Raw genomic sequence first — 20,051 nt, forward strand, 5'->3', positions numbered from 1 at the left:
TTCATTTGGACTTCTGTTAAATCTTTTAGGACTTTTGGGATTTAATTCGTATTAGGATAATTTCTTTTCAAATATATATAGATAAAAGCGAAAGAAGTTTGGTGCTTATAGGGAAACTTCGCCCATGTTCAGTACTTTACATGGTAATTGCTTAGTTAGTGACTCGAAAACACTTTCGTAGAAAGGTCTTTTGGGTATTTGGGCAAAGAAATTGATTTGAAATCAGTTGATTTTTTGTAGCAATTATTTTCAAGATTTAGACAGCAAGTTTTTACACTGCATGAACAGGCGTGGAACGTTTTATGGCAGCCTTGTCATCTGTGATCAACCATGCCTAAGAATAAAATTACACATGAATTAAAAATTGTTGTAAAGCAGTAGGAAGTTTTGGTGCTATCGTCAACTATGAGTAATATGATACATATTTCCCCATATTACGTCCAGAGCTTGCGCATGGGTATCATTTTGTTTACAAGAATCTCTCGGTTGTTTCCACAGAGGCCTTATTTTAATGGTATATAAATTCCCACATCTTCTCAGCTAGTGACTAGATTTCCGCCAATTCTCTACAGTGAACATGAAAGGTTCAACAAATTGATAGAGCTGATGGTAGTACATACCAATAATGAATATCTGTTCCTGAGCACATGGCTTAATTAGTGTCTCGATGTTTTCTGACGTCGACGAATGCACCGTCAACCATCCATGTCATGCCAATGTTGATTGTCATAACACAAACGACAGCTTTATCTGCACTTGTTGGCACGGCTTTACTGGAAATGGAACTATATGTACAGGTAAACAATTGCTCGAGTTCTTTAATGTCCTTTGATGAGCAATAATTAATCAGTGCATATTAAACTGAATAGTTATTGTGATAAACATTTTTAAAACATTAAATTGATTTGACATCTTGAAATGTAATACACAGGCAGTTTTGATGAATCTTTAATTGAGGACAAGAAAGTGAAGGTATTTAAGCTAAGAATATTTTAAAACATAATTTTCACTTAGAGTCAAATTCGTCTTCTGACTGACATGCCCACGTAATGTCTGATTTCAATTTTGTTGATGGATTATTTCTTTGGCCTTAAGGCTGGGGCCTGAGGTTAAACAAATACTGTTCTGGAAGTATTGTACTTAAGCGTTCCCAAAACTTGACAGAAAGAGACTAGATTTAACTTTGATGATAAAGCAACAATTTCAAGATATGGCCATCCAGATCTAGAAATGTCCACTTCACTTGTAGCAGCAAGGGTCAGATCTTTGTGAGACAGACTAAGATAGAATTAGAGAGAAATTGTTCATGTGCCCACCGTTGTGGCCGTGAATTGTTTTTGTGCAATAATGAAAGAATTCTCTTTCACAGTATCATTTTTTCCTTAAACGCACTGAATTCAGTTCCACGCCAACATACCGTCACCATTACACCCACCCCATCCACCCACAAAAAAGTGTATCACCCGCCCACCCTGCAAAAATACACACAAACAATGAAAATAATATTGGATGAGGAGATGTCGCGTGCGACCGCTTTTTCACAATTGTTTATCAGAAACCCTTAGTTTCACGTGGTTTTCGTCAAACGCTTGTCTCTGTAAGACAGAGCTCTATTCCCAAGCATGTCTCTCTGATGCAGAAAGACCGCTCCTGTGGCCTAGTGGTTAGAGCGTCCGCCTCGGATGCACGATGTCGCGTGTTTGAACCCCGGCCGAGTCATACAAAAGACTTACAAAAATGGTACTAACAACTACCTCGCTTGGCGCTCAGCATTAAAAGGTTAGTGTTAGGACTGGTCGGTCTGGTGTCAGGATCATGTGACTGGGTTGGGACATCATGCTACATGTCTGCGGCATGATGCCCCAGTGCTAGACATCACTATAATCTGTCCCACTGTAGACATCGTAGTGATATGATTGAACAGTTGTTAAAGATACGTTAAAAATCTAAACCACAGACACACACACACACACACACACACACACACACAAACACGCACAGATGCAGAGTCATCGATATCAGTTCCAATCTTGGTGACGATGCAATAAACTAAACGTGTAATAATATACCTATAAGAGCAGTTAAAAATGTGACTTAAAGTCACCACGTGGAAAGACAGACAGAGAGCTAGACACATGTTTGCAGAGAGAGAGAGAGAGAGAGAGAGGAAGATTACTCCTGAGATTATGACAGTGTTCCCACATTTTTATTCATTTCAGCATTAAATTTTATTCATGTTTAATTCTCAGTTATCAAACATGCGGTTCTAATTAATTGATGTACTACAAATTGGACTGTGAATGCATCTCTCATTTTCAGATGCCATCGTTTAGTTGACACCAGAAAACAAATGTTTCAATATGCATGGTTCTTGGAAACATGATATTGTGCAGATATGTCATTGACATCTAGGCGATTAATTATTTATTTAGTATCCGACAATTACTTTTGTAAAAATGTTCTGCTCGTCCTTTTTCGGTAAAGAAATTAATTTAAATTGAATTGTCTTTTCATGGCAATTCTGGCAAGATTGTGACGAGCAAGTCAATGTCATACATGACTATAGGCTAAACATGTTAATGGATGGGTTTCAGGTGTGGTCAACCGTACCTAAAAACAAATCATACATCAAATAAATAATGTTTGCAAACAAAAGCATATTTTATTGGTGATATCGTTGACTATTTGGCATATTGTGCACAGTTCCCAATGGCGTTACGATCTCTCGCACTCTTATCTGGTTGCTTACAAAAATATCACTCTGCAGTTTTCGTAGTGGTCTCATTTTAATATAAATGAAGTTTTTACATTTCCTCAGCCATTGCATCGATTTATGACAATTCTTTTGCAGTGAAAGTGAGATATCCAATAAATTGAGATTGCTGATGGTCCTATAAAACACTGAGGGCTATCTATTAGATATGTTGATCCCATAACTGACATAGTGACTCTTTGGTTCTTTTTCAGACATCGACGAATGCACAGAGAAACATCCATGTCACACCGATGCTGATTGTCATAACGCAAACGGCAGTTTTAGCTGCACTTGTAAGCAAGGCTTTACTGGAAATGGAACTAACTGTACAGGTAAAGAATTGCTCGAGTACATTTAATTTCCATTGATGAGCAATATTAATCATTGCATATTATACTGAATGGTCATTATAGAGGATCAATGTGAGAACGGATTGTAAGACCTAACATAATAAATGGCTGTTGTTCCTGTGCTCATCCTTGCGCCAGTGAATTAATGTCGTGTAACCATGAAAAATATGTCATTCTCAGTACCCATCTTGCCTTAAAGACAAATATAATTATGAAATGGAACACCGTGATATACAAACCGTCTGATCATTAGATCTGAGAGCTTAAAGTGTGAGTGTTACTTGTGAAAAGAGCGAGCAATCTCTGTGCCTGCCATTATTTCAGAAAGTTACAAAACTGCCATATAACAATAACTAATTAATGTGAATATTTCATATAAAGGATAATTTAATTTCTCAAAACGCTATCATGTTACCACAGTCAGATATGAGTATCGTGAATATACTGTTCTATGTACTATCTTTCTCTGCGACAAATAAAGTTGCACGAAAAAATCAACTAAAATTAAAACTAAGGAACTAGTTTTGTCATCGGCGAATCTAAACAGAACACATATATTCGCCTTTCACCATTCTTTAAATGAATGAAATGAAGAATCTAAGGCTATAATCCCCTTCGGTCGCAAAAATATATCAAACTAGCAATGAAATCATTGCTAAAGAAAACTGTACATTCATAAATCTGAATGGGGACAGCAAACACTTTTCGTTAAATCAAATGCACTCGGTGCAGACTCTGCCATTTCTGAATATTGTCCCGTGTAGACATATCATTTTGAGAGGAACGGTTTTCAAACGGTGATCAAGGGAGACACATACGAAGAGACGGAAAGACGCGTGTAGTTTGCGTTTTTTAATATGCTTGTTTTAAACATTCTAAACATCGTCTTCGTTGACTGTATAGAATACCCACATGAAAATTCAAGATTCCCATATATAATATTCTTGGAGTGAAACATTAATTTGAGATTTTAGTAATTTCAGACAAGACCATTTTTGGATCACATAATTGTGATACATCCAAATATTATTCCAAATATTATTAGCACATCACCACGTTACAGGTCACTGTCACACTAGCAGGCACATCAACTCTCTCAGTGATGGATCTTATTTGGAATACCACTAAAATTCAACAGGAACTTCATTCATTTGGACTTCTGCTAAATCTTTTAGGACTTTTGGGATTTAATTCGTATTAGCGTAATTTCTTTTTAAATTTTCACTTTGTATTCAAGGAAAACAAACCATGTCTTTTATATATATATATATATATTAAAGCGAAATAAGTTTTGTGCTTATAAGGAAACTTCGCCCATGTTCAATACTTTACATGGTAATTGCTTAGTGAGTGACTCGAAAACACTTTCGTAGAAAGGTCTTTTGGGTGTTTGGGCAAAGAAATTGATTTAAAATCAGTTGATTTTTTTGTAGCAATTGTGGCAAGATTTAGACAGCAAGTTATTACACTGCATGAACAGGCGTGCAACGTTTTATGGCAGGCTTGTCATCGGTGATCAACCATGCCTAAGAATAAAATTACACATGAATTAAAAATTGTTGTAAAGCAGTAGGAAGTTTTGGTGCTATCGTCAACTTTGAGTAATATGACACATATTTCTTCATATTCCGTCCAGAGCTTGCGCATGGGTATCATTTTGTTTACAAGAATCTCTCGGTTGTTTCCACAGAGGCCTTATTTTAATGGCATTTAAATTCCCACATCTCCTCAGCTAGTGACTAGATTTCCGCCAATTCTCTACAGTGAACATGAGACGTTCAACAAATTGATAGAGCTGATGGTAGTACATGCCAATAATGAATATCTGTTCCTGAGCACATGGCTTAATTAGTGTCTCGATGTTTTCTGACGTCGACGAATGCACCGTCAACCATCCATGTCATGCCAATGCTGATTTTCATAACACAAACGACAGCTTTATCTGCACTTGTTGGCACGGCTTTACTGGAAATGGAACTATATGTACAGGTAAACAATTGCTCGAGTTCTTTAATGTCCATTGATGAGCAATAATTATTCAGTGCATATTAAACTGAATAGTTATTGTGATAAACATTTTTAAAACATTAAATTGATTTGACATCTTGAAATGTAATACATCGACAGTTTTGATGAATCTTTAATTGAGGACAAGAAAGTGAAGGTGTTTAAGCTAAGAATATTTTAAAACATAATTTTCACTTAGAGTCAAATTTGTCTTCTGACTGACATGCCCACGTAATTTCTGGTTTCAATTTTGTTGATGGATTATTTCTTTGGCCTTAAGGCTGGGGCCTGAGGTTAAACAAATACTGTTCTGGAAGTATTGTACTTAAGCGTTCCCAAAACTTGACAGAAAGAGACTAGATTTAACTTTGATGATAAAGCAACAATTTCAAGATATGGCCATCCAGATCTAGAAATGTCCACTTCACTTGTAGCAGCAAGGGTCAGATCTTTGTGAGACAGACTAAGATAGAATTAGAGAGAAATTGTTCATGTGCCCACCGTTGTGGCCGTGAATTGTTTTTGTGCAATAATGAAAGAATTCTCTTTCACAGTATCATTTTTTCCTTAAACGCACTGAATTCAGTTCCACGCCAACATACCGTCACCATTACACCCACCCCATCCACCCAGAAAAAAATGTATCACCCGCCCACCCTGCAAAAATACACACAAACAATGAAAATAATATTGGATGAGGAGATGTTGCGTGCGACCGCTTTTTCACAATTGTTTATCAGAAACCCTTAGTATCACGTGGTTTACGTCAAACGCTTGTCTCTGTAAGACAGAGCTCTATTCCCAAGCATGTCTCTCTGATGCAGAAAGACCGCTCCTGTGGCCTAGTAGTTAGAGCGTCCGCCTCGGATGGGCGAGGTCGCGTGTTTCAATCCAAGCCGAGTCATACCAAAGACTTACAAAAATGGTACTAACAACTAACTCGCTTGGCGCTCAGCATTAAAAGGTTAGTGTTAGGACTGGTCGGCCTGGTGTCAGGATAATGTGACTGGGTTGGGACATCATGCTACATGTCTGCGGCATGATGCCCCAGTGCTAGACATCAATATAAACTGTCCCACTGTAGACATCGTTGCGAAGACAAATATAGTGATGAAATGGAACACCGTGATATACAAATGAATGAAGTTCCTGCTGAATTTTAGTGGCATTCCAAATAAATCTTCTAGGGCTTTTGGGGATTTAATTGGTATTAATTCAATTTCGTTTTCAATTTTCACTTTGAATTCTACATCTATTTCTTGAATATATATATATATATATATATATATATATATATATATATATATATATATATATATATATATATATATATATGCGAAATAATTTTTGTGCTTACAAGGTGAAGACGTCCTTGAGGAGGCAAGAAATAAGTACTTTTATGGTCACATATGTGATAAAAAAGAGTTGTTTGGAGAAATGTGCCTTATTTATGATTACTAAGTCTATATTTTGGCCTCTGATATGAAAGTAATGCATATTGATGAGTAATATTAATCAATGCATATGAACTGAATTGTCCTTATAGAGGATCAGTGTGAAAATAGATTGTAACGCCTTACGTAAAAAACGGTGGCTGCTCCTATTCTCATCATTTTGCCAGTGAATTAATTTCGTGCAATGACGATAAATATGTCATTCACAGTACCCAATTTTACGTTTAAGACTACGATAATTATGAAATGACATACATATCTTTTATGTTCTGTACTTAAACTTTGGTGTACTATCTGGCCATTTTATAACGCAGAATATTCGGTAAATAACATTTTGACCCGCCTCCTGGCCCTCTTATTGTGTCTTATGATTTTGATGATGGTTGTTTATATTATATTTATTTATTCCCACCGTAACATCTGTAGTGGAATACTACTTGTACTTGTCTTTCTGTTAATATTTGTTTCGATTTATTTATTGAAATTATTCATTAGAATGAGAATAAGGTAAATAATTTCTTTGGACGAAATATTTATTTTTGAATTTTTATGAACTAATTTAGAGACATTTAGTATTTTACCATTGCGATACACCAGGACTGTTAACACTATTACATTCTATTTGTACAAAATGACATTCATCATTTTAATTAATTCGGAACACAACTGGAGTTCATTCTGAATATTCCATAATTTTGGATTTGTAACATAACTTTTAATATTGGTTAATAATGAATACAGAATTATGTAAGTTCTTTTTAAATATTTACGTTGTATTAAAGGAAAATGAACTATTTGTTGAATATTACTAAGCTTGTTGATTTCGCTCATGCTTGTTACTAAGCCTGTGTGTGTGTGTGTGTGTGTCTGTGTGTGTATACATAATGGCTTGATATAGGTTTCCATGACAACAGCTGCCAGTTTATATGTTGCAGGAATAGTTGCGAGTTTTATAATTTCTTTAGTTGTTAGTGAATTTGTGTCACTTTACTAGACTTTCTCGAAAATGCTTTGAAATGAAGGTTAACATATGGTAATGTTTTAAATCACTATGAGATTGAAGCATTTGCTAAAAGCAAGAATTGTATTAATTATTTGGCAAGTAAATGAATAATCGCCCATTGTTTCCTTTGACTTTCACTAGTTACTGTCTTGCACGTGTATGCGATCCGGAGACTGTTGTTGTAATTGATAATCTTGAAACTCGAGGAACTGGGGAGGTTCCAATACGACATATGAATTAAATTCAATGATACATATGGAAACCAGATAGACCACTCGGCTAACATGGCCGACACTTAATACGTTAAAAATCAGGTAATGTAAACACTACTGAGTTTGTCCCATATGCTGCCTGTGGTCTGCATTTGATTTTGATCAGAATGACAAAACCGCTTCTAAGATTTTCATATATGTAACTGTACACTCAAATATACGAGTTCACCAATGCTTAAAGCAATTTCATAACTCGTTAATAGTATCATAAACAACTTTATTTTGAACAAGAAAAGTTTAAAGCTGAGCTCTGTTCAGTTAATTATTTTTTCTACATAACTGTTATTAAGTTAAACTGCCTTTTGTCTTCAGATATAGACGAATGTAAAAATAGGACCGAATGCGACATCACTGAATACTGTGTGAACACAGCTGGCAATTATAGTTGCAAGTGCAAGCCTGAATATTATAGGGATGAAACCATCAATGAATGCATACTAGGTATGTACCCCTAATCCGATTATTTTTTGTGGTCATTTACGTTACCTTTTTCTTCCAAATCAAGTGAAAAAATTCAGTGATTTATTTTTATATCATTAATCTTAAGTAGATGCAAACACAAGAAACTCAAATTTCTTTCATAAATATGAAATCAGGTTGGGTCATCTTGATTTCATTTGTTCCAAGATGAGAACTTTAATATTTTGTCTGAATATGTTCTGTGTTGCAAGAGTCTTGTAAGATGAAAAGGGTGTTTTAAACGATTATTGAATAATGCAATGTTTGTATATCCATTTTAAAGTGCCTTGTATGAAGGGAGGTATCATACACATGCATCGTATTCGTATTCGTCTTGAAGTAGTTACGACCTATAATACCATTTATTTTGTAACTGTCGTGATTCGCTGACAGTTTTTAATATCAATTTTCTTTTATTTTATTAGCAAGGTTTTCCTATGTTGGGTATATTAAAATAATTCCGAATACCAATGACACAACAAAACTGCTGAAAGAGTTGCAAATTTGGGTAAGTTAACTGATGTTTTTTCTTGAAATGTAATCTTGTGTCTGCTTTATGTCAAACATTTTCTGCCATAATAAGCAATGGAATAAGTTTCCCCAATAAAAATAGAATTCGTATAATTTCATAAATATACCTCCAGATTTATCATGTAATAATGTGGTCTCTCTGAAATATATACAACAGTTTAAATGTTATTATGTCTTCGACTTTTTCCATGGATTCGTCTATATAAGATGTACCATAGTGAACTTCAGCTACTCTCAGTAGAAGTTACTACCTAGACACAACTACACAAATGTGAACAGGTACGTGCGTGCTTGGTGTGTCTCCCTACCAATACTGTTAACCTTGCGTCAAAACCTAGGTGAATGGAAGAGAAAATACAACTATGAAACTTGCATAATTGTCCGAAGTATAACATTTGAAACAATATAGATAGTCTTTTAATAAAATTTAACTTGTTATATATCATGAATCGATATCGTGTCACACACTCCATGGCCACGCCACTTTCTCAAGGTCAAGGTCATATTAGTTATCTGTACCCATATATAAGAACCTATGAATGTTTAGCCCGTTATTGTACCGACTTGATAGTAGTAAAAATGTGGATAAGTGTAATCACCCTCGCCTTTCGTGCCTACAGGCCAGCGTCACAAAAAGGGATATTGTACATAAATGGATTATTCCCTTATCCATATTTGTACGTTTAAATCTCTGCAGATATTTTGATACAACTTATTAAAATTAGTTAATAAACTAGCTCAAAGGTCAATGTCATTACTGGGGAAAAGTTCACGAGATGTGGATTTCATATGCTATTCGAAGTAATCAAGAATTATATTGCATTAATGAAAACAGAGAGGGAAAATAATATACGGCTTTTGTATCTTCTATCGGCTTCTGTAGTGCGGTACTCTGCTGGAACACGGTTTTTAAATGCATCATTAGGAATGTGCTCTCTCCAGAAACGCATGATTTGTGTTGAAATGCTTGTTCAACTGAAATCCCACATTTCCGCAGAATGGTTCCCATTTTATGACAGTTCGCTTGGTGCATAAGCTTTTGATAACATTTTTGGGTACAGTGAATATGTAAACAGTACAACGGAGTCTTGTCTAAGCTCAAAGAATTAACGTCCGATTGGTACAATTCCACCTGATATGGTTGTTATTCGGGCGTTTCATGATATTCCCTGGTGCCTAGACTTTATATACCTGGAGAATCAGTTTATTGATGTATGTTTTAAATATTAATTTGGATCTAAATTAATTATCAAAATATCGTTTCTACCATTGTTTTCTCTATATATATATGTTCTTTTGGCATCCTCTATAAAAATATTGTACCTTTCAGATGAACACGATGGTATTCACAAATCTCACAAATCTTACGTACATAGAGATACTGACAAACGACAATACGCATACCAATAGGTAAATATAGAAGTTATTCCTTCTTTCAGCAAAATACGAATGAAATGTTCTGTACTATAATTATGACATTCATGCGACAAATAATTTTTTGTTCCCAATATTTAATATATAATAACATTTCTGGATCATTCATATTTATAAAACATCGAGAAGCAGTGATATTTATTATTTTGCTATATTGTATAAGTCGTTCATGGGAGTGGAGATACCTGACCCTTCCGGGTGTTCATATCCAGTACCCTGCAACATTTCCTTGCCCGTCCATCCCAGCTATCTATAGTTCTTTTGACTCTAGTTTAAATGATTTGCAATAACGAAAAATTGCTTTAGATTTAGGCCTATAATGTTTAATCACAGTTTACATGTTGATCTGCTAGACTGAAATTATGGTTATTTTGGACGTTTATGACAGTGTTAATTGTTTGATGTCGTGTTTGTTATATCTTCTTTGTTTTGTCTCAGCATTGTAACGTCTGCTATATTGCGAAATATTCATATCTTTAAAAATATCTTACAAGCATTGAATGAAAACCTGCCTCATTTCCATCGTCCTATTTTATGTTAACATTGAACCTGTTTACAGTATCTCTTTGTAACTCTTTGCAGTGGTATTTATGACTGTTCTAAATAACATCGTTGTGAAATACATTTTCATGAGCGAAAAATGGCAAACACGAATAATAACTATTAGAATAACCTTTTATTGTTATTGATCAAAGTAAACGCATTCATTTTTCAAAATCCAATACGCTGTATCAGATTCAGTAAATGCCTGTACAGTTTGTTCTGGCAATCGAATCATAATAATTATGAGCTGTGGATGAGCATGAACACTGAGGGGTTATAACTTTCGACGTGTGTTTCAAGCATTCAACGTCAGTAGCTTCGTTTTGGTCACAATTTTGCTGCCATCCCATCTTAACTTTGTTCATATACGCTCATGGCTGTAAAATCCACGAAGAATTAAAACAGACCTTGTTTCATTCTTGTCATTCACGTTCATCTGAAATATGATATTATTATATGCTCATTTTTTTTCACCGTTAACTTTAGATTGTCAGAATCGTTCAGTATTCTCCGATACTGAATGCTCGCGACAATACACACACAGCATTCACCTGCATAAAGGAACTACTTTAAATTGTAAACAAACTATGGACGCAGACGCCAGCACTTTTGATTTGTACACAAATCATGTACACTCGCGTAAGAGGCTCTTTACGCTGTGGTTGTTTAAATTTGTTTCTGAATGAACTAAACCATGTTTCATGGACTGCAAAAAAAACCTCAGCTGTTTTGGCACATTCTAGTTGATACAATGTTACGGATTAGGCTAGCTACATTATATAAAAGACGGAAGATAAGGTCCTTATAAATAACATACAAGTGACAAGGCATATACTGTCTTCTTTTGCTGGTGATAAGAATGGCAAAATAGAATATACTTACAGTTTTACTTCCTGAATTTCCTCAAAATGTATTTTCTTAATTCTGCAAATCCGAATTACATGAGCCATGTCATAGGTTTTCAATCTGGATTACACATTTCGAAAGTGTGCTGTAATTTCGATGATAAGTGCAATTACATCCTCCTTACTGCACTCAAAATGAAATACACATTAAATTCCATATCGTCTTTTTGATAATTGCAATTGAAAGACTTTATATTTTAACCACATTATGATTTCAAACAATCAATGACAGAAACAGAAACACATTTGCAGACGTAAACACGCTTCTCCCGCGCCACTTCAATCCGATGTATTTCATGTATAATTTGCACAGATGAATCCAGTCCAAAATCACAAACTTTCGTCGAAGCGAAACAAAATATATTCATTCCAGATCAAATGGAAAAGTTGTTGCAATGTGCATTCATTCACAATATGACTGCAAATTTCAATTTTAACTAGACACGCCATTTTCTTTCGAAGGTTATGTCCAGCGCGCGACTAAGTTCAAATTTATCTGGGTGGAGTTATGTGCGCATTAATAACGATGTCATTGTGTAATGACAAATATGCGCTTGTGTATTTAGTTTGGAATACGGCATTCATTCATTTACGTTGTTTCTTGTAGTGTATTTTATTTACATAATTAAACCTTAGGTAGAATAAAAAATATGAGCATATAATAAAAAGGTTACTGCATCTGTATGGGAAAATATGAATTCGTTTTGTCGGAAGGATATACTGCACTCCCAAGGTCGTGCAGTATTCCATCCCAAAACTCGTTCCTATTTTCCCATACAAATGCAGTAACCTATAAATACTAAGCAAAACTTATAGTCTTTTCAACGTCATCGATAGTTTACCATTAATTTATAAAAAGATATATTGTTCCTTCCGGAAGTGAATATATTATCATATAACTCCATTTACATAGGCAATATTTATACGTTGCTGCATTTGTATGGGAAAATAGGAACGAGTTTTTGGAATGAATACTGCACGAACTTGTGAGTGCAGTATATCCTTCCGATAAAACGAGTTCATATTTTCGCATACAAATGCAGTAACCTTTTTATTATATGCTCATTTTTTATTCTACCCAAGGTTTAATTATATAAACAAAATACACTACAAGAAGCAACGTAAATGAATGAATGCTGTAATCCAAACTAAATACACAAGCGCAGATTTGACATTACAAAATGGCATCATTATTAACGCGCACATAGTTCCGCCCAGATAAATTTGAACTTTGAAAATGGCGTGTCTAGTTAAAATTGAAATTTGCAGTCATATTGTGAATGAATGGGCATTGCAACGACTTTTCCATTTGATCTGGAGTGAATATATTTTGGTATTTTGTTTCGATTCGACGAAAGTTTGTGAAAATCGGTGATGGGGAAATATTCCTCAGCCCGAGTAGTTAGCCAGTTACTAGGGGAAAACGTTACAGTGTGTAGTGTTCATGAGATTTAGTTTCATAGTGAGTTCAGGTCAGAGCCGCATAGTTGGGCATGAGCCTAATAGTTCCTATTAAAATCGAATTGTGTTGACTGTATTTCCAAATGAAGTATTTGTGATAGGGACTGAGAATTTGAGAAAGAATTGTTCCATTATCCGGAGATACCTTTTATTGATGCTATGATCGTAAATATGGTGTAGAGTTACAGGCAAAATGAGACGTAAAGTCATGACCTGATTCACCCAGGGGGATAGATTAGGAAAATAATTCCCTTTATTTGATGTTTGAGTTGTATTTATATTTGCACAGCGTGAAGTACTGGTGGCGCGATAATAAACAAAACCATGCAGTCCTGAGGATGCTATGCAGTTATGGAGTTATGATATTTGTGGCCTTGCACTGATTAAAGGAGAATTATTAATAGTCTGGGCTAGTTGGAATTTCCAGTAGACAATGTTTGTTGTCGAGAAGTTCTTGGAAATAAAGGGGAAAACAAGTGAATTCTTGCAGAATTCATTCCAGGGCTGGATTCGCTCGATAAAGAGACCCCTGTGTCACTTTACAATATTTCTAATAAATAAATAAATACTCTCAAATCATATCTGACAAATTGATCTAAAACAAGAATGAATTATGTGTTTTTCAGATCCCAATTAATAAACATTTTCACTTGACCTAGAGCGAATCATTCCAATGGAAAATTACAACTTATAATCATGGACAATATTAGTTATGTCAACATTCTGTTATTAGGAAATACTTTATTTAGAAACCCTAAAGTGGCGATTTGCACTAAGATTTCCATTCATTAAAGAAGAATTTAACGGGTCACCAAAATAAAAATAACCAACCCAACTCGAAAACTAAACTTTCTATAATAATGTATTTTTTTTCTTTTCAAAATGTTACGTCTTTACTACTGACACATTTGTAGTTAGGAAGGTTTCATTCCTATTTACTAAAAATAGGAAATAAAATAATACAACTGAATTCATATATGTTATCTAATGTTCAGCTAGGAATCCTAAATTATTAGAGCCTCGCGTGTCCTCTGAGACAAGCAAAGCACGAGAGGTGATATTACATAATGTTTGCATGGTTCCCGAATACACTTATTAGAGGTCCAATGTAATTACAAATAAACAATTCACTGGCATGTGTTGGCAAACGTGAAGTCTAGGAAGTTGTCAGATGTCCAACATTTACTAGACGAACATACTGAAAAATACTTTTAAATTGTCGACTTTAATAAAGAAGTTGGCCTGTGCATTTCTCTATCGCATTAAAATCATACAAAACTACACTTAGTTTGTTTCATTTCTGAACATTTGACGAGCTTAATTAAATTCAAGTTTTCTTTCGCTTTCAGTCGACACAAAAGAGAAACACCGCCCGATAACATCACATACATAGTTCACACAAAGAAAAAAACAGAACGTGAACATTTGCAAATGCTGATTGGAGAACATATGTCAACTTGTTCAAGCAAGTGTAATAATAGTTTTTTCACGGTCGTCAAGGACAGTTTCCGTATTGCATCAGGTAAATTGTATCCATAGATAAATTAAGCTATTGAAACCTCGATTATTCTCAGAGAGAGAGAGAGAGAGAGAGAGAGAGAGAGAGAGAAAGAGAGAGAGAGAGAGAGATATGACAATAATAATTAATCAAATTTAAGTTAAAGGGCTATAGTTCTTTAAAACCTGTATGAATTTGCCACACTGATTTTTGAAACAGAATGTGCAAGATAAGGATCACTATAAAAAGTTTGAAATTTAAACAGTACTCTTCTATTACTTCATTAAATCTTTATGTTATTTCCTGTTATAAAGTTTGTTATTCTAATTGGATAAATCGCAGAAAAAGGTATAATACATATTTCAAATATGTTTAGACAGGGATTTAGACCGATCAAAAATGGTAAATATATTAGTGAATCGTTGTCTGATGTGTAAAATATATTGGATGAGTAAAGGATTCTGTCAGGAATAATTTTCTGGTAATCAGTAACAAACAATAACAACATAAACAACAAAAAAAATACAGAAAAAGGCAAGCCTTAGAAAGCCAAATTATCACATTTTGATAAAACAGTATATGCACTTGCTTCATACGTGTGATACACTTTTTTCACAAAGCGAAAGTAACTGAGAGAAACACAGTTAACTCACATATTTGCTCACAATTTGACTTCAGGCTTTTTCAATATTTACAGAATCTGCTCTTTGTAATCTAAGAGGAAACTGTGATCCGTTGACTACAAAATGTAACGATGCCAATGACCAAGTAGAATGTGACTGTCAGCCGGGTTTCGAGCGCAAGCCCAATACTTTTTTCGACAGATTGTGCACAGGTAGGCCTATGTATATATATGTTTATGTATGTCTGTATGTGTCTGTATGTATGTATGTATGTATGTATGCATGTATATGTGTGTATGTGTGTATGTATGTATGCATGTATGTCTGTGTGTATGTATGTATGGATGGATGGATGGATGGATGGATGGATGCATGCATGTATGTATGTATGTATGTATGTATGTATCTATGTATGTATGTGTGTGTGTATGTGTGTGTGCGTGCGTGCGTGCGTGCGAGCGTGCATGCATGCATGCATGTCTGACTGTTTGTGTATGTATGTATGTATGTGTGTGTATGCTTGCATGTATGTATGTATGTATGTATGTATGTATGTAGGCACAGAGTTGGGTTTTAAAAACAAGTTTGGGTTTCCGAACGTTCCGCGATACGTACCACTGTATATTATATTTATATTAGGGATCAGCAATTCAATGTTCTGGGACAGGGTGCTGACACTTTTTATTTTAATTCCTGCCAGTCAACAGCTGGAAAATATATCTTGCTCTGATTTATAGCTAAACAACGCCATGTTTTATTCATAATAATATTTGAAAAAATATAAATTATATTGAAAGAAAGGGAAAAAAAATATTTAACCTCAAAAGAAAATCAAAAACCCTCTCCTGCCAGTCCGAAAATTGAATGACCAGTAGTATAGTAGATAAATGTGCTATATGTGTATTAATTGCTCCATAAGTTGCAATCTAAAATCTGCAAAGTGCGATAGTTAAGCTTACTGTATAGCTGTGAAAGACATCGTCCTCACATTAGAGAGCATGTTGATAAAAATAGGAAAGTGTTGATACACAAGCCTACAGTTTTCTAGCTACACTATTGATCTACTTGGCATGGAAACTTTAAGTGGGATGCCAACACCCATGCAAGATATATATCAAAGAGGGTCAGTAAGCATAAAACACACTTACTCAATAAATGAAAATATATTCATTGGACATAAGAAATTATGTAAAATTCAGACAGAAAACGTGTGCTCCTGAAAATCGTAGACTGATTCGCAATCTTGCAAAGGAATACATATGCTTCAGACAATCAGATACGCTAGTAAATAATTAAAACATGACATGTATTGTGCACTTCGATTCTTTTGTTTTTTTAAAACTAAATGCTTCCGGAAGTTGAATTTGGACGGAATATGTTTTTCAAACATTTCACTTAGAAATCTCCGTTGGCAAACATGCGATTAAAGAATCAGAAATATAATTATATTGGTAGGATTTGTAAATAATTTGCGGACCGGTGCAGTGAAAACGTTCCGTGTTACGTACCAGCGGAAAAAAACCCGCAGTAAACTGGAATACTGGTAATACAGCTCACGTCTAATTAATCATTTATTAGGAATGAAAGCTTGCATACAACAGTGGAAGTAGTTCAATTAGTCATCAACGTTTATTAATGTACATGCAGTCTTTAATTACTGTGTTCAATCCAAATGCAACTTATGAAACTCGCGTAATCAGTTCAATTATTTACTCGTCATAAATTGTATTTGAAATGTGAACTTATTTAAGAGCACATAAATACACACACACACACACATTTACATATATATGCCTACAGACAGACCATCTACTTTTCGTTCTCGCAGACGTAAAAAGACTTTTTCTAAAAAGATAATCGGATACATGTATTGTGGGGAGATATGCTTCTCTGGTTCCCTTAGTAATTTTGCTATAAAAGAGAAACAACTTTCTTATTTAAAACAATTTTTAGTGGGTTTTTTTAATATAAAAAAACTTCTGTCATAGGATTATGTTCCCATTTATTCAATTCTGAAAATAGTGATTTAACATATTTTCTTTTAAATTTAATTTTAAGTCAACCACTGCTGCTGTGCTATTGTGTAAAGATAGGCCTCTTCCAATCTATTTTAGTTCGGTGTATGACTTACAGGTAAACATTATGGTGTCATAACGGAAAGGCTTGTCCACGCATCCAGTTACAGCACTGGTTATATAAAGGAATAACGAACGTGTTGGGTTTAGTTTTCCCATACGAACATACTACAAGACGTATTACCCGTTTAATATATATATATATATATATATATATATATATATATATATATATATATATATATATATATATATATATATATATATATATATATATATATATATATATATATATATATATGTATGTATGTATGTATGTATGTATGTATGTATTACTGCCGCTATGTTTCAGGGCCTTGCAATACTAATTAAAATTAATCAATTGATTCATTGGTCATTTGCCAAAATATATGGTCACGAAATGATTATGCCATCCTATCCATGAATTCATTATAATGATGCCACTGACAAGTTCTGTTCTGAAGTCTGCCTATATATTTTCCCTTTCTATAATGATAACTATTTAATCAACCAGGAGAAATAAATTATGAAGAAAACACACATACATATTCTAAATTCAGTTACAAGATAATAATTGTTATCGTTTTCAAACTGGTCTTAAACAGGCCGACACCGCCTTCAACGACTAGCCTTAAAGGCCCATCTTGGCTGTTACATCACCATATGTACCGGACGGTCATGACATCACCGATATGACTCTAAGTTGAACATTTTGTGACTTAGAATCTGGTGCCCTGGTTTATTCAGTATGATATCATTTTACAAGATTGTTTGAACTTGGTCTCGTTTATCATAATTCCACTTTCAGGTTCAGTTCACAATCGATTAAGGATTATACATGTTTTACCACTGTCTTTCATGGTTTACCATTATCTGTCGTTGCACTTGCCAATTACAGAATCTTAATATTATCATCTTTTATATTTTATTTAGTTATCTTTCATGACTACATTTCTTGTTTAAATTTTTTATACAATCATAATACCTTCGAAGAACTGCTACTACTTCCCAAATCCAGTCCTCCGAGAGATAAAAGTTATTTGCCCACCAAGGTGGCGGTAGGGTAATGTGATATCCCTTTGATATAGGGAATTGGAGGCAAAACCCACGAATATCTCAGTTACTACTTCAACTCGTACCGAGAAGCATGCTCGCACCACAAAAGAACTCGCAAAAGCCAGAATCAACACGGATGCAACCTGAACGAGTTCTTACTTTCACAAGGAAAGTGTATTCCGTTTATATTTCCAACTTGTCTCTCTTTCTATCTCGACAAAGTTCTGCCTTTACAATTTTAACCATACTTTTGTCGTCTTGACACATTTAATTGTACTTAGTTACTTGCACGGGTAGCTTATGCGACTTCACAAATACATTTGGGCTGTACATTTATTCTGTTCACGTGCATGTCCTTGAGACCAATGGAAAACTATTAATATATGTATAATAACACAACAACTGGCTACATACAGGTGAGTTTTCTCTGCTATTACATTTAGAGTCCGGACGCCACGCTTCATCCCATTTACCTGTATGGGTCTTTTTGAACATCTCACACAACAGGTAGTATGGTGAATTATTTTCGTAAACATTTTGTCTGCTATTGTCCAGGTAACCTATAAGACATAGCTCTGCACCGACTTTGTGTTAAATAATAAGAGACAAGTGCAGAGAAACAACAGGTTTATACGTTCTGTTATATTTGTCTTACAGATTAGACCACGCAGAAACACACGAGTAACAGTACCAGCTACATGCTGACATGTCCTCAGTACTGGAATTTTTGGTGGATAAGAGAGATAAATTAACACAGGCTCTCCATTTACAAAACTCCGGAAATCTACACGATCAGAAACAACCTCGGCACCTACGTCACCACTACAGAACTCATCATTGCTCGCTATACATTAAGGCTTTGTCTGCTCAGTGAACCACTCTAAAGATCTTGAGGATAAACAACAAGCGAACGAATAAAACAAGTAGCCTTACGCTCCACAGATAAAAGGACCGGTAATGGGGATTAAACATACCGTAACCTGTCACACAATTATGAATAAGACGATGTCCTCCCTACATACATGGCCTTATTCCATTTTGACCGGCCTATGCCTATTAAAAGGTTTGTCAGGGACAAAGACCTCGGCACAATAAGTTCCCGGAAATCAATATGCCTTCCAATCTGCCGAACACGGTGTATGTGTATACAGGCAATTATGGAGACCAGTCTAACCCTTATATGGCCTTCCTGCACTCTCCATTTACGAAGCCGATATTAGGAACTCTGCTTCGAATATGCCACCACTCATTGATCGCTACCCTTGAGAAACAGTGGTATTCTTTATCGGTGAGCGATTGGAAATCATCGTTTCTTCTTCTGGGCTGTCCAAGAGTTGTCAGCAGCAAGCCTCGATACTCTTCACCAGCTCTATCCCGGGCAACTCAAGATACGTCAGCCTCACTTCATGCAAGCAGAGACGACAATGCTCGCTTTCAGGCTCCTTCTTCACTTCCTAATCTCACGATGTCGCTGAAAGACTCAGTCTTCAGAGCCTCCGTTGAAAATGGTTTCCGCCTTTTACATCCAGAGTTCAGCGCTCCTCCTACTACCTTATCAACCATCTGGTCCAGAGCTCCAGCATTTGTTTGTCTTATCACGAAAA

At 35.0% G+C, this 20,051-nt stretch overlaps 1 protein-coding gene across 2 annotated transcripts in view; it reads left to right on the forward strand.

The window, feature by feature from the left end:
* The window catches only part of LOC149791658 (uncharacterized), a 191,152-nt gene that overhangs the window by 143,042 nt on the left and 28,059 nt on the right, over positions 1-20,051 (forward strand). For both annotated transcript variants that reach the window (XM_089970214.1, XM_089970213.1), the window contains 6 exons: positions 2,968-3,087; positions 8,154-8,282; positions 8,726-8,808; positions 10,162-10,241; positions 14,524-14,696; positions 15,370-15,507. In XM_089970214.1, the coding sequence (XP_089826340.1) occupies positions 2,968-3,087; positions 8,154-8,282; positions 8,726-8,808; positions 10,162-10,241; positions 14,524-14,696; positions 15,370-15,507 (723 nt within the window). The remainder of the gene's footprint in view (positions 1-2,967; positions 3,088-8,153; positions 8,283-8,725; positions 8,809-10,161; positions 10,242-14,523; positions 14,697-15,369; positions 15,508-20,051) is intronic.

This window comes from Sinohyriopsis cumingii, chromosome 9 (genome assembly GCF_028554795.1).
Source record: "Sinohyriopsis cumingii isolate HCF-2022 chromosome 9, ASM2855479v2, whole genome shotgun sequence".
NCBI classification, from domain to species: domain Eukaryota; kingdom Metazoa; phylum Mollusca; class Bivalvia; order Unionida; family Unionidae; genus Sinohyriopsis; species Sinohyriopsis cumingii.